The sequence below is a fragment of the Arvicanthis niloticus genome, chromosome 7 (assembly GCF_011762505.2).
Source record: "Arvicanthis niloticus isolate mArvNil1 chromosome 7, mArvNil1.pat.X, whole genome shotgun sequence".
Taxonomy (NCBI): domain Eukaryota; kingdom Metazoa; phylum Chordata; class Mammalia; order Rodentia; family Muridae; genus Arvicanthis; species Arvicanthis niloticus.
Window position 1 is genome coordinate 66812085 of NC_047664.1, and position 16529 is coordinate 66828613.

General features: G+C 42.5%; 1 protein-coding gene across 1 annotated transcript in view; it reads left to right on the plus strand.

The window, feature by feature from the left end:
• The first annotated feature begins 8477 nt into the window (after window positions 1-8477).
• Window positions 8478-16529, plus strand: part of Klb (klotho beta) — a 34818-nt gene continuing 26766 nt past the window's right edge. The window contains exon 1 of the mRNA XM_034509263.2: window positions 8478-9461. Within this exon, the coding sequence (XP_034365154.1) occupies window positions 8637-9461 (825 nt within the window). The 5' untranslated portion in view covers window positions 8478-8636. The remainder of the gene's footprint in view (window positions 9462-16529) is intronic.

The following is a 16529-nucleotide window of genomic DNA, read 5'->3' on the forward strand; positions in this document are numbered from 1 at the left end:
CCCAGAGCTTGGGGAAAAGAGGCAAGAGGATTTCTGTGAATTCCAGGTCAGGTTCTAGGACAAGCCAAGGCTATACGGAAAGAACTAGTCTTTTTAAAAAGAGTGAAAAAAAACTTGTATATTTTTGTATCGTATTATTTTCAGTACATATTTTTTTTCTTTTTGAGACAGGATAACATGTATCTTAGATTGACCTCAGACTTGCAATGTAGCTAAGACTGGTCTTGAACTTCTGATCCTCCTGCATCCACTTCCCAAGTGCTGAGTCAGATTACAGACCTGCACCACCACACCCATTTTATACCCTGCTGGGGGTCCAACCCAGTGCTGTTCTGCAATAACAGCTGATGCTATTAACTGCTGAACCATTTCTCCAATCCCTGTTTGTTGTTGTCTCTCTGTTTTTCCCTAATGATTGAAGACCTAGTTTTGAAAAGACACGTTTGAATCAAAATATTACATCTTAAATCTGCTTATATAGTGAACGCTACCTTTGTTTTAATCCATAAAAGAAAGGCTGTGGCCGGGCGGTGGTGGCACATGCCTTTAATCCCAGCACTTGGGAGGCAGAGGCAGGCGGATTTCTGAGTTCGAGGCCAGCCTGGTCTACAGAGTGAGTTCCAGGACAGCCAGGGTTACAGAGAGACCCTATCTCGAAAAACAAAAACAAAAACAAACAAAAAAAAAAAGGCTGTGGGAAATTCTTTTTTATCAAGAAAGACAATTTTGTGAAAATCAGAACTATCTTCCTTCCCACTTAGGAACAGAAACGCTAAGGGAAATTGTCTATGTTCCATGAAAAACTCTCTGTCCCAAAAGTTAGAGTACTGATGAGAGGATCTTTCTTAGTTGTTCCTCAACTTGTGAACAGTTGGATCTAATAGTCCCTAATCCATACATGAGCCTCATCTCAACACACAGACAGGTAAGGCAGCGCTCTGAGACATCTGACAATGGCTTAGAAGCCAGGCACGGAGCTGACTCCCAGCCCTCCTTTATATTCTAATCACAGCTATGTGTGACTCCTGTATCAATGCCTCTGTCTCCCTTAACTTATCTAAGCCTTAGGACTCCTGACTCACTCTGAAACCATCCTCAAGAGCACAATGGTCACATTGTCTTTCGCTAGACTCTGACAAATCAACAGAAATCAATTGAATTTTCACTGTGCCACAACAAATGACCTTCCACCCTCTGGATAAATATTTGCAAGTCCTGATACATTGGGTTTATTGGAATGTTTTCCTTATAGACAGCAGTTTGTCAGACAGTCCCTCTGTGACATCTGCAGTCCCAACCCTTGGTCCAGACTAATGACTTATATGACCTTGAAGCCATTTAGGAACACAATCATCTGTCACCCTTCAGAGCAACATATTCTAATTTAGAAAATCAGGCATGAACTACATCAATGATCTTAATTCTTGGATAATACCCAATTAACATGTTAACTCCTGAGCGTTGCCTAGTGCTTTTTATATCCTATCGCTGATAGGAAGTTTCTGCCTAAGCCAATCTACATATTCACTTACATGAAAAAGGACTTTCCCTTTTAAAATAATAAGATAATAAGAAGTGTATCATTTCACTGTTGACACACAAATTTGATTACATACATAATCTCGAATTACAATTCTCTAAAATATCCATTGGCCATTGTTATTAATTTTGTTTTTTCTGCCTGGACATTGAAACCAGGGGCTCTCACATGCTTCTCATCACTTCACCTCTGAATTATAACTGTCTTTTCTGTTTTATTTTATGGTTATTTTGAGACAGGGTCTAGCCATCCTGCCTGGAAGGCCTTGAACTTGAAGGTTTGTTTTGTTCTGTTGGTTTAGAGGAGTTGTTTATCTTCTAGCCCAGGTTGAGCTTGAACATGCTATGCTCTGCCTCCCAAGCAGCTGGGATTACAGGCCTGCACCACCCAGCTCAGTTCTTGCTGGCAATCTTAAGAGCAATGAATGTTCCAACAGCATTTTGTAGTGATAGTAGGATTTGTGTTTAGTGTAATCTTTTTTTTTCTTTTCAATGCTGAGACTGGTATTGACTCAGAAAGGATGTGAGATTCAATGAATGCAGAAAAATACTACCATCTCCTTACAGACTCCTGCTATAGGAAGACCTATAACATGTGGGGGATACTGTAGGTCTCTTAGAACTTTCTTGGTTTTAGGCCTGTGTCTGGGTGCATATGTAGTATAAATGCCTGTGTACATGGATGTTGGAGTGTGTGGGGGTGTGTGTGTGTGTGTCTGTGTGTGTGTCTGTGTGTGTGTGTGTCTGTGTGTCTGTGTCTGTTCACATACACATGGGCTTAGGATGTAGAAGCCCAAGACTGACATCAGGACTCTCCAGGGATTGCTCAGTTGAACCCAGAGCTCAGTGATACTGCTAGTAGCAAGGCAGTTTACTTCACAGTCCTGCTAGGGACCTTAACTATCTGAAATTCTGTTGAGTACAGTGCCAAGCACCTGCAGTCCCAATAACCGGAGGCAGAGATGGGAGGATCCCTTGAGTCCTAGAGTGTTTTTAAGACCAGCCTGAGAACCATAACAGTATTCCATTTCCAAAAGGAGAGGAGGGAGGAAGAGAAGGAAGAAAAGGAGGGGAAAGAAGAGGAGGCATCAAAGGAGAGAAGGGGCTAGAACAAGTAAAAAGTCTTGGATGATGCAATCCCAGAGTCCTCATTCATAGTTCAAAAGCTTCTCAGTAGAAAGACTGTGATTCCATGAAGATCTTTCACGTCATCTTCCTTGCCGTGCAGTTGAAATAAACCGAATGCATTGCCTCCTCTCTGTATTTTTGTTTTTAAGCAAAAGGCCTGTCCGGGTCTATCATGATACTGTGTGTCTGTCCTCTCAGACCTTAGTAGGCTTGAGAGTTTGAGACCAGCCTGGGAAAGGTCTCAAAAAGAAAACACTGTAAATGAGCATAGGCCTGAATTAGTTAACTGACTGATCAACTGAACAGGATTTCTCTGTGTATCCCTGGCTGGCCTGGACCTTACAGGAATGGAGCTCCTGCCTTGGGAACTGACTGTCTCAAGGGTTCTAGGATTAAAGGTGTATGCCATCCCTACAGATCTGAATTTAAAAGCCCTAACACAAGGAGGTCTAATAAGGTCTTCCACAAAATATACATAAAAATCCTTGCCAGGCCAAGTGTGGTAGTTAATACCAGCACTCAGGAAGCAGAGGCAGGCAGATCTATGTGAATTCAAGACCAGCCTGGTTTACAGAGTTCCAGGACAGCCAGGGCTCTGTTACGCAGAGAAACCCTGTCTCCAGAAAACAAAAAATAAAACAAGTCTTGCATGAGGGCAGAGGTAGGTGAATCTTTGTCAGCTGGAGGCTAGCCTGTTCTACATAGCAAGACCCTAACTCAAAAGGAAAATGTTGCAGATGAACACAGGCCTGAAATAATTAATATAATTTAATTAATATATTTCTTTACATTCACATATTTATTTAGCAAGTTCCAGGACAGCCATGGCACGGACCAGAAAGATGGTTCAGCTGGTAAAGGTACTTGCTACCAAGCCTGACAACTTCAGTTGAGTTCAATTCCCAGGGTCCACATGGTAAAAGGAGAGAAGAACCAGCTCCAACAAGGTGTCCAGCACTGTCTATATGCACCAACACGAAGAGAGACACATACAAATTAATGTAAAAACAACAACAAAAAACCTCAACCATATAAAGTTTGGTTCATTAACACAGAAGAGAGAAGATATATCTAAACTGCCCAGCTTTTGTTTTAAAAAGCTAATTTTGTTTTAGGACAAATAAGTTGAAAAACCACCTATTGAGGAGGCAAAGGCAAGCAGATCTCTGTGAGTCTGAGGCCAGTCAGTTATACATCATGAGTTCCAGGACAGTCAGAGCTACACAGAGAAAAACCTGTCTATAAATAAATTAATTAATAAATATTTTTAATGCCTTGCTGTCTAGATTGTAAAATATCACACCCGACTTTATGCTTTTATATAGATACCATTCTTAAGTGGTCCTTTGGCATTCAAATGCACATACACACAAAAGATTTACTGTTTTATTGATATAAAGAGCTCCTAATTCAGGCTAGATATTAGCCTGGGCTAATATCATGACCTCATCTCAAAAACAAACTTTTAAAAATGAGAGCTAAGCACAGTTTCCTGCCTCAATAGTCCCAGCTTCCCAGATACTCTAGGGCTGAGGCAGGAGGACTACCTGAGTCAAGGAATTTGAGACCAGTCTGGGCAACATAGCAAGTCTATCTTAACAGCGGCAGCAGAAGTGACAACAACCATGCATCAACTCTGGGCTCATGCTAAATTAAATAAACTAGACACAAAGGGAAAGTGCCCCATTATCCTGCTAATATAAGGTTCATGGAGTGGTCAAATTTATAAACATAAAATAGAACGATGGTTGCCAGGGGCTGGAAAGATTGGAGGTGGGCAGGAATTACTGGCTAAAGAGTGTCAGCTAGGGATAATAAAAAGTTTGGGTGTAGATGTTAGTGTTTACTGTCTGGGTTTTTACTGAGACTTTATTGAGTCTGTACATCAAATTCCATAGAAAATTGGCTATTTTGTTGTGTTGTTGTTGTGGGAGTTATTGTTTTGGTTTAATTTGGTTTGATTTATTTGTTTTCAGATAGGGTCTCATTTAGCCCAGGCTGGCCTCAAACTCACTGTGTAACAGCAACCTCAGCTTACTGAGTGTTGGGGATCAAACCCAGGACCTAGAGAGGCAAAGCAAACACTCAGCAGCAAAACTCCAGCTCTAGTGCCTGAAAAACATAGCAGAAAAAAATTATAACACATATTTTTTTTATTTTAACCCACATAACTGGACTATTTCTATTTATATAGATCTTGTTGTTTTTGAAACAAGTCTCACTTTAGCTCAGGCTGGCCATGCATCTGAGGATGAGCTTCAACTCCTGATTCTCCTGCCTCCAGCCACCAAGTGCTGGGATTACAGGAACTCACCACTGCATCTAGTTTGTTACTTTTTTGGTTGGTTGGTTGGTTTGATTTGGTTTGGTTTTTCGAGACAGGGTTTCTCTGTATAGCCTTGGCTGTCCTGGAACTCACTCTGTAGACCAGGCTGGCCTCGAACTCAGAAATCCACCTGCCTCTGCCTCCCAAGCACTGGGATTAAAGGCGTGCACCACTACTTCCCGGCTAGCTTGTTACTTCAAGGTCTTTTTATTAGTTTCCCTCATGTGGTTTCCCTCATGGAGAAAATACTTAAGTACTTCTCATTTTGTTTTTTTATTCAAGAATCATCTAAAAGGGAGAGTAATTTTAGGAAAATTCTAATAAGCTAATGCAAACAGAATTTTCTTCTTTTCACATGTGTATGTGTATGGTGTGTGTGTGTGTGTGTGTGTGTGTGTGTGTGTGTGTGCCTGAGACTGACCACAGTAGTCTTCCTCAGTCTTCACTAGCCTTAGCTAGCCAGCGTGTTCCAGTGGTTTCCCCTAATCTCCACCTCACAAGCACTCTAACTTCAGGGGACTGCCATGCCCACCTGGCATTTATGTGAGTTCCCGGAGTCCAGACTCTGGTCCTCAGTCCTGCTGCCTGTGTGACAAGCAGTTAGCTACTGAGCCATCTCCCCAGACCAATTTATTTTTTGAAGATTTTATTTTATTCTAAGACACAGTCTCATGTAACCCAAGCTTCACCCTCACCAGGTGGCAGAGAATGGCCTTGGATGTCTCTTTTTTTTTAAGATTTTTTAAAATGTATTTTATTCGTATATGAGTGTTTTATCTGCATATATGCCCACATGCCAGAAGAGGGCATCGGATCCCGTTACAAATGATTGTGTATGTGGTTGCTGGGAATTGAACTCAGGACCTCTAAAAGAGAAGTCAGTGCTCTTAACTGTTGAGCCTTCTCTCCAGCCCCAGGCCTTGAACTTCTGATCTTTCTGCTTCCACTACTCAAGTGCTGAGATTACAAGCATGCACCACTGTCCAGTTTATACAGAGCTAAGAATTGAACCCTGGGCTTTAAGCATGCTAAGCAAGAACTCTACCAGCTGAGCTACATCGCCAGCCGTGGTACTGTCTTTTTAAAAATGTAACCTAACTAATTTACTTTGTGTGCATGGTATGTTTATGTCCACGAACATATATAGGAGTATTCACACTCACACCTTCTCATGCAGAGGACTCAGGAAGAAGGTTGTCTGTTACTCTACCTTATTCCTTTGAGTCTGGGCTTCTCATTAAACCCGAATCCACCGGGGCTGGGTGGGGCTGGAAGGGAGCTGGGGGTGGGGTGGGGGTGGGAACTAAGCTGTTTCTGCCGCTGATGACATCTGTGTAGCAATAGAAATGTCCTTTCCTTTCAGGCCTCTAGGTTTTGAGTCTCTGAGTGTCTGAAGAGAACAACAGGTTGCACACACTTTCTAGAATGCGTGCTTCTCCGGATCTTGATGTCGTCAAGGTTTCAGAAGCTGCCACCCCTGGAATTGAATGCCCTTTCTGCCTTGGGAGTCAACCCGGCAGTCTCCTTCCATCGTTTCTAGACACAGACATGATTTAGAATTTTAAACTTATCTCTTTATAGTTTGTGTATATTATACTAACAAAGCATTCTTGTGTGTGGAGAAAACAAATTTTGTCTGTCTTTACTCCCCCAACATTGGAGCTACAGACACCTGTGGCCGTATCAAACGCAAAAAACAAAACCCAGGGTCTCACTATATGACACTCACTGGCCCAGAACTCACTACGTAGACCAGGCAGACCTAAAGCTCACAGAGATCTGCCTGCCTCTGCCTCTAGCCCTGGGATTAAAGGTGTACCACCGCAGCAGGCCCCAGGTTGAGCTTTCTTTTTTTCATGTGTACTGGGAATTCAAACTCAGGACCTCAGGCCTGCACAGGAAATGCCTTTACCCCCTAAACCATATCCCCAACCCCAACAGAGCCTTTCCAGTGTCAAACTTTAAGTTTTATTGCCAGTATGCAAGAAAGCATTTAACTGGCTTTTTCTACATTACTTCTCATTTAATAACCTTGATACAGTTGTTCATTTGTATCAGGATTTTCAGTTGATTCAGTTTGAGATTTTTTTTGCATAAACTATCATGATCACCTATGAACTTACAGTTTTATTTGTTGCTTCCTAGACAGTTGGATACTGTCCGATTCATTCCTGATTTGTTCAATCACACTGGTTAACTCAGCTATTCAATTCACCTTCAAGACACAGTCTACTACTAACTAGACTGTCTAAGAACCTGTCTCAGAATATTTTTTAATTTGAATTCATTGAGCATTTATGTGTTAATCTCTAGTCTAAGTGCCTTACATGTGGTAACTCTACCCTCATAATAATCCATAAATATATTCTTATTATGCTTCTCCAGTTTTTTGTTTTGTTTTGTTTTGTTTTGTTGTTTTTTGAGACTGGCTCTCACTATGTAGTTCTGGCTGGCCTGGAAATACTGTGTAGACCACCCACTTCTGCCTCCCAAATGCTAGGATTAAAGATCCACACATCGCACACCCAATGTATGCTACTTCTTATGTAACAGGAAACCATAGTGCAGAATTGAGTCCTGGGTCAGACAGGGCTTTGTAGTGAGACTGTGCTTAAAAAAGAAAAAAGTTTAAGTATCCTGCTGGGTCTGGTGATACAGGCCTGTGTCAGGGGAATTGCCACATGTTCAAGGCCAGCTTGTACTACATGTCAAGTTTGTCAGTAGTATATTGCACCCCTGCTTTAAAATTAAAGTAAAAAGAGAATTGGAGACGTAGCCCAGTGGGTAGAGCATTTTCTTAGCATCCTACAAGAATTGCTCTCTAGTACAGCCAAAAGAAATTAAACTCATAGGCCCCAACAAGTCCTCAAACTCACATCCAACGACATGTTACCCCAGGCTGACTTCAGATTCCCTGTGTAGCCAAGTACAACTTTGAACTTCTGTTCCTCTTGATTCTACCTCCAAAGGTAGATCACAAAGCACCTGGCTACTTGGTTTGGGCTTTGGGTCTTTGAAGTGGAGTCTTGCTCTGCAGCCATTATGGCTTTCAGTTACATAACTGAACTTAAAACCCAGCAATCCTCCTGCTCCAGCCTCCCAAATGCAGGAATTATAGGCATGAGCCACCATGTCTAACTAAGTTTTCTGGAAATAGATAACATTAAGACCATTCTGATGTGTGTATGGTTTTGGTTGAAGTGTAATATCCTGCTTTTAATTATTTACTTCTGGCTATTGACTTGTACGTAAAACTGCTTTTCCTAAAATGGGAGATGATAAAATCACCACTCAAACTCTAAAAATAGAAAAGTAGATCCCTTATTCAATAAAGTTCAAAGCATTCAGAAAAGATCTTCGGCCGTGTGAGAGACCACACAGAAAACCCCATTCTCGGGCACGGTTTCCACAAGTTTATTTAACAAATTTAAATTAATGTCCGGGATGCATTTTCACCCGTCGGATTTTCCTCATCCCAAGAAGACGACACATGTTGTTGACAGCAACGAGGCCACCTCCCTCCAATTGCGTGGCTCTCATGACCCATCCTAAGTCTCCCGGTCCAGGCTAATCATTGACAGGGCTTTACAATCACAGGCTTTTACTGGAGCGCTGATAAAGACAGTCCAGCAGTTAGTGGCAAATGAAGACAGGCTGTGCAGCAGGGTCTCCGGGGAATGAATGGATTTTCTTCAGCTCTGATGAAAGAAACACACGCTCTAGGAAAACAATGTCCAACAGGGCACTGCAAAGCTCTGCCGTGCTGTCTGCGTTTGTTCTGCTGCGAGCTGTGACCGGCTTCTCCGGAGACGGGAAAGCAGTATGGGATAAAAACCAGTACGTGAGTCCGGTAACCCCAAGTCAGCTGTTCCTCTATGACACTTTCCCTAAAAACTTTTCCTGGGGCGTTGGGACCGGAGCATTTCAAGTGGAAGGGAGTTGGAAGACAGATGGGAGAGGACCCTCCATCTGGGATCGTTACGTCTACTCACACCTGAGAGGTGTCAACAGCACCAACAGATCCACTGACAGTTATGTCTTTCTGGAAAAAGACTTGTTGGCTCTGGATTTTTTAGGAGTTTCTTTTTATCAGTTCTCAATCTCGTGGCCACGCTTGTTTCCCAATGGAACAGTAGAGGCCGTGAATGCAAAAGGTCTCCAATACTACAGTGCACTTCTGGACTCGCTGGTACTTAGGAACATAGAACCGATTGTTACCTTGTACCATTGGGATTTGCCTTTGACGCTACAGGAAGAATACGGGGGCTGGAAAAATGCAACTATGATAGATCTCTTCAATGACTATGCCACATACTGCTTCCAGACCTTTGGAGACCGTGTCAAATATTGGATTACAATTCACAACCCTTACCTCGTTGCTTGGCATGGGTTTGGCACAGGTATGCATGCACCAGGAGAGAAGGGAAACTTAACAGCTGTCTACACTGTGGGACACAACCTGATCAAGGTACTGTACAGCCGGCTTCTCACAAGAACTTCAGAACGGGGGGTGGGGGGGGTGCGGGGGGGGGTTAAAAGACACATTCTTTTAAGGGGTAGTTTGTCAAAACTCAGCACCACTAAGTTCACGATAACTTACAAATTCTGTCCTCCAAATTTATATTTAAAGTCGGATGTGTCTCATCTTCCAACATTCGTACTAATATATTGATTTAGTTTCCTTCACAGCTGCTCTTTAAGGGCATTTTTAAAATATACAGTTATGTAGTTGAGTGTGAGAATGGGAGTCTAGTTTTATTCTATGGGAAAGGAGCACTTTACAGAGATTGTGTTTTTCTGACGGTATCTCCTGATGTCAGAGTGATGTTAATGCACGATGATTTTAACATGGATTTGGTGCTGCTGTGCTTAGGGGTCCTTAGCCGTAGTTCACCTGTGCACATTAAATACAGAAAATGAAATGATTTACAGCTCACATTTGGCATTACATGGGTGCCATTATAAAAACAGGTGGGATAACGTGTTGGAAGCTAATGGAAACCAACAGTATAAAACATGAGAAGAATAGGCCCTGCTGGGGGAGAGGGATTTAAGATAGGATATTTGGGGAGCCAGAGTTTATGCTGGGAAAAGCTCCATGTATTAAAACAATAACGAAAGTGCATGAAAGATAATAGTTCCTACTGTGTGCGCAGCACAGGTCTCGGGAGCACTTTTTGTGTAACCCCTTTGACTGACCCCTCATAACAGCCATGAACTAGGCCGCCATTCTCATTATTCCCATCTTAAGGTTGGAAGCTCAGTGAGAGCAAACTCAGCCATGTTCAGAATAAAATTCAGCTGCTGTGAACATATTTATGATTGGCAATGTTATCAAAAGCTCTTTATTTTAAATTTTTTTTATTAAAGGGTAATCTAGGGACTTTGGTGGGACACACACAGCCTCACAGGAAGCTGACATCTGGAAACAGAGTTAACTTCTTGGATAAATAATTCACTTGAGAATAATAAATGACTTGAAATACTTGTTACATTTTTTAAGATAAAAATGAAAGGTTATCAATAACATTTTGTAATAGGTAAGGGGAAATAATTTATTCTAAGGAATCAAAATTTCAAATATGTGGAAACAGAAAAAGTGTCCAGGAACATAAAACTGCTCCATCTAGCCCTTCGTTTCCTTTGGATTCTGGATTCATGTAAATACATATCTTATATATTTAGCTTGATTGTTTCAGTCACATCTCCCCTGAGCAGGAAATGAACTGCATTGTGATCTGAAGCTCATTTGTTACATCCAAAATAGCTGTAAAAATGCCTTATTCTCGTGTTTTCCCCTTTCCTCTATGTCACCAACTCTACTTGTTTCCGAAATGTACATTTTTGCATGACTGCATGTGTGTATGCGAGTAGGTGCTTGTGAGCCAGTTCAAACACACAGCCGCACAGCAGACCTTGTGCACGTGCCATGGTTTGCTTGCGGGGGTCAGAGGACATCTTGCCGGAGTCCATTCCCTCCTCCCACCCACCACGTGGGGCCTGGTGAACAAACTCAGGTCCGCAGGCTTCACTGCAAGTAGCTTAGTTCACTGAGCCATCTCCGAGGATTTTAATTTTAAATAATCATGCTGCCCCAAGTTATTTCTCTGTTGTCCTTAAAATTTCTAAACCACTAGCCTGGATAAATGGCCTAAGGAGTCCCTTGAAATCACTAAGACGGTGAAATTCACTGCATAACCCAGTGACCTATCGCACCAGAGAAATCTTGCAATGCTTTGGTAGCCTGAAGTGAACTTGTTCCCCACATCTCCTCTCAGCCTTTTCTTTAATGGGGGGGAGGGGGGGAGATTTGATATTTTATGCCACAACAAAGAATTTTTCCTTCATGTTTCTCCTTGTGACCCAGGAGAAGCATTTTTTAGAATTAGTTTTTACTACAAAAATATGTATTAAACAAAAAAATAACTTAGAACCCAATTGTGTGGATCGTAGGATACTTTAGACTCTACCCAAGGTTTTTGGAAACCATATGACCGAAAGTTCTTCTTGTTCTAGAATGATCTTGAAAAGTTTGTCTCAATTTGAAATGTCCTAGTTTAGAGGGAACAAGAATGGCCCAGCTCGCTACAGACTAAATTGGAGTTGAGGTTTTTGTTTGCTTGTTTGATTTTGTTTTTAAGATGAAGCCTCACATGGCCCCGACTGCCCTTGAATTTGTTATATAGTTGAGGATGGCCTTCAAATTGTTACCCTTCTGCTCCCAACTCCTGTGCTGTGAATACAGCCTGGCCCACCATCCCTGGTTTACGTAGGTGTTAGAGAGTAAATCTAGTGCTTTGAACACGCTGGGCAAACAAAATACCAATTGAGCCATATCCCCAACCCTGACCTGAATCAGACTATGTTATTGAAGATACTTTGAGATTCCTTAAAGTAAGTCTACACCTCTGGCATGAATTTCCCATAATCCCACCTACCAATGGATGTTCTGTTCTGAGTTTTTAATAGTGTTTGGAACAGAATAAGGTGGAATTTTGGCTTAGCCATTTTTAAGCGTCTAATCAACTTAACTCATCTGCAGTTTTCACAATGACCTTACAAGGTAGCTACTATCATGCCTGTTTAACAGAATAATATTTAAAATATGCACCATGTTTCTTTCCCTGCATAAAATACTTTGACAGCTTCCCAAAGCTTTTGCTACCCAGCCCTTTCAAACCCCCTTTCTGGCCCCTCTCATCCCACTATCAAATCACCCTCTGGAAGCACACACACAAAATATCATAACGTATTGTTGGCAGTGGCCCAGGTTTACCTTGCTAGTCCTCCACACTCAGCCCTTCTAGCAAGTGCTATCCAGATAGAATGCCTTTCAAAGCCCTGCTTTTCCCTTCCAACACTGTGACAAACTTGCTTTAGCCAGTCACCACTTCAGAGCCCACCTGTCCCTTCTGTGGGCTCACCACAGCCATATCAGTTGATCTTTTCTTCAAAGGCATTTTACCCGCATGTCTGTCTGCTTGAGGGTGCTGACGTTACAAGCTGTTGTGAGCTGCCACGTGGGTGCTAGGCATTGAACCGGGGTCCTTTGGAAGACCAGCCAGTGCTCTTAACCACTGAGTGATCTCTCCAGCCTCTGATCCTTTTCTCTCCCTTCAGTTAGACTAAGAGTTCCTAGAAGGACTTTTGTTGTTGTTGCTGCTGCTGCTATTGTTTGTGCTTGCCTCTTTTATTTTGTGTTTTTAAGTTCCATTTATTTATTTATACTGAGGCACGGGTGTGGAGTTTGGAGGGTGACTTTTAGGAGTCGTCTTCTCTTTCTATCATGTGGGTCTCAGGGATGGAACTCAGTCAAGCTTAACGGAAAGTACTTTCCCCCACGGAGCCTTCTCTCCAGCCCTGTTTGCTTGCTCTCTGACACTATGTTTCCAGCATACAACACAGAATATTTGGCCCATGTTAAGAGTATATATGTTCATTAATTGAACACTCTAGGATGTTTTAGAGATTTATTTATATTTTATGTGCATTGGTGGTTTGCCTGCTGTATGTCTGTGAAGGTCCCAGACCCCCTGGAAGTGGAGCTACAGAGAGTTATGAGCTACCTTGTGGGTGCTGGGGATTGAACCCAGGGTCTGTGAAAGAAGCAACCAGTGCTCCTAAAATGTTGAGTCATCTCTCCAGCCTCTCTAACTTAATCTTTGAAATCAAAGAACCGATGTCAAATTCAATCTTCCTGTTTCGTTGTATTGTTGCTAATTCTTGAAATATTACTGATATTAATCTGGTGGTGTATTAGTCAGGATGCTGCTGGTTGCAAGTGACAAATTGAATTCAAGTTGGCTTTAAGCAAAAAGGAGCAATTTCCTGGCTGACTGAGCAGAGATGATGGATTCAGCAAGTAAGACACCCTCAGAGGACCCTTCCCTCCTCCCTCAGGTCTGTTCCTTCTTGTGGGTTGGCAAAGATTTTACCTGTGCCAGATGGCTTAATCCTAACAGTTCTTTGTGAAGTTGAGGGCATCCTGGTCTATGTGGAGTCCTCGGACAGCCAGGGCAACAGTGAAGCCCTGACTCAAAATTAAATAAACACATTCTTAAAAGAGGAAGAAAGAGATCTCTTATGTTCAGTTTTTAAAGCTCAACAGTCATATGGGTGTGGCAATATATGTCCAATTAATCCTGGCACTCAGGAAGTAGAGGCAGGAAGATTTCAGGTTCAAGGCCAACCTGGGTTACATAGTAAGAACCTATCTCAAAATGCATACAAAATAAATACATAGGCCTAGCAAAATAGCTCAGCTGGTAAAGCCAACTGATGCCAACCCTTATGATCTGATGGACAGAGAGAACCTCCACATCAGGCATGTGGCATGCATCCCCTGACACACACAAGCTATACATATACACATACGTCCACAAAATAAATATGATGTAATGTTCAAAATAAAGAAGTAATGTTTCATAGATAGTTGGTCTATGTAGGTGATGGCCTTCTTTCTTGGACCATCAAAACCCCAAGAGTTCACATAGAGTAGTCAAGGCAATAATGGCATTTGTTTTTCATTAAGTCAATAAATGCAAATAATAATCTAAGTTTGTAAACTTTTCCCTTAAAGTAGAGCATCTTGGGTAGACAGCCTCAGAGGTTGGGGTGTGAGTCTTAGGAAGTCCCTCAGTTCACCCCACAAAGCATTGCTGGCCTCCGTGTTAGCTGTGACCATTTTGTGGCTTTGAAATGTTATCTTTCATAGACATACACTGTTGACACAGTGCGAGGATTTCTCAACCCCAGAGCTATTGACATTTGGGGCTGGGTAACTTTCTGTTGGGATGGACTATCCTGAGCATTCTACCATCTCCAGCCATTCTGGGGCCTCTGCCAGCTACAAATCTCCCCACCCAGCCTAATTCCTCAGCCTGAACGGAGCCCTGCTTCAGGCTTGTGACAACCAAAAGTGTCTCCAGATATTGCCAAATGTATCACAGCAGTCAAGAGTTCTTCCCTTTCCTCCACTTCTCAAAAACCAGTGACTTCTATCAATACTCAACAAGTGGTCAGATGAAACATGACCAGGGGCCGGGCAGTGGTGGCGCACGCCTTTAAACCCAGCACTTGGGAGGCAGAGGAAGGCGGATTTCTGAGTTCAAGGCCAGCTTGGTCTACAGAGTGAGTTTCAGGACACCCAGGACTACACAGAGAAACCCTGTCTCAAAAAACCAAAAAAAAAAAAAAAAGAAAGAAAGAAAGAAAGAAAGAAAAGAAATGCCAGTGTTTGCACTCACGTGTATTAGGAACGTTTCCCCCAGTGCTGGAGTCTCAAGCCCAACCAAAGCTCTGTCACTGAGCTACGTTAGGATCTTTCTTAACTATTGTGTAGTCCTGGCCATTCTGAAACTCACTCTGTAGTGGGTAGACCAGGCTGGCCTTGAATTTACAGAGCTCCATCTGCCTCTGAGCCTGAGAGCTGGAGTTAAAGTCATGTGCCACCACTGCTTTATTGTGTATGCCTGACATGGTAGCACACACCCTAAATTTCAGCAATTGAGAGGATGAGTTACATGGTTCTTTGTGAGTTCGAAGCCAGCCTGGTGTACTTAGCAAGACACAGGACGGCTAGGGCTACATAGAGAGACTCTGTCAAAAAAAAAAAAAAAAAAAAAAAAAAAAGGTATTTTGTTTGTTGGGGGTGGGGCTGCTCGTGTGCTGCGTGAAGCGTGAAGGTCAGAAGACTACCTAGGGGAACCAGTTTTCTCCTTCTACTCTGTGGGTCTCCGAGATCAAACTCACACCATTAGGCTTTGCAACAAGTCCCTTTACCCACTGAGCCATCTCACTGACCCTAAAGTTATTTTAAATAAACTTTATACCACAGTCCTCAAGAACAAGGTTTTCTATAAAATGTAACCTATGTCAACACTTTTTTTTTTTTTTTTTTTTGTATGCCACACACAAACGCTGACAAGCTTTCTGAAATTCCTCAGGGATCAAGAGATTGCTTCACACTGTGAAAGAGGCACTTAGGGCATTAGGGCTCAGAACGTTAGGAAACTCTACTCTAGGTCAGGACCTTAATGGGCTCGTTCCTGAGCTTGAAACAAGCCTGTACTTCTCCCTCATTTTCTAACTCCTTGAGGACCTTGTTGCAGTATTTCTTTGCATCATTAGTTGGAGGAACTTATATTATGCTGGGCATATGTTAGGTGTATGACAAAGAATTAAATAGATTAATGATTTTTCTTTTTCAAGACAGGGTTTCTCTGTGTAGCCCTGGCTGTCCTGGAACTCACTCTGTAGACCAGGCTGGCCTCGAACTCAGAAATCCGCCTGCCTCTGCCTCCCAAGTGCTGGGATTAAAGGCGTGCGCCACCACTACCCAGCTTTCATGATTTTTCTTTTCCTAAATGTTTACATATCTACTTTATTTTTATTGTTTATGAGAATTTAGACAGGGTCTCACTATCTACTTCTGGCTGTCCTAGAACTCAGTATGTTTACTGGGCTGGCCTTGAAATCACAGATATCCATCTGCCTCTGCCTCCCCAGTGCTTGGATTAAAGACCAGGACCACCATGCCCAGCTGTTATTTTTTTATATGTGTGTGTGATGGGATATGCCTGTAATCCCAGAATCAGGAAGTGCAGGCAGAAGAGCCAAGAGGTCAAGATTACCAATTGCATAGCTAGCCTGAGCTACATGAGACCCTATCTCAAAAAGCCAAATGAATAAAAAATTTAAAAACAAACAAACAAACAAACAAACAAAACCAGGTGGGTGATGGTGGTGCAGGGGTTTAATCTTGGCACTCAAAAGGGGAAAGCAGGTGGATCTCTGTGAGTTCAAGGCCAGCCTGGTCTACAGAGTGAGTTCCAGCATGGCCAGGGCTACACAGAGAAACTTTCTAAAAAATGAAAAGCAAACAAACAAATAAATAAACAAAACAAAGCAAAGGTCCTCCCACCGAGGGGCTGGAGAGACAGCTGAGTGGTTACAAGCACTCATTGCTCTTGCAGAGGATCTGTGTGGTGGCTAACAACCTCCTCTGACTGCAGCCAGATCCCAGGCCTCCTTAGGA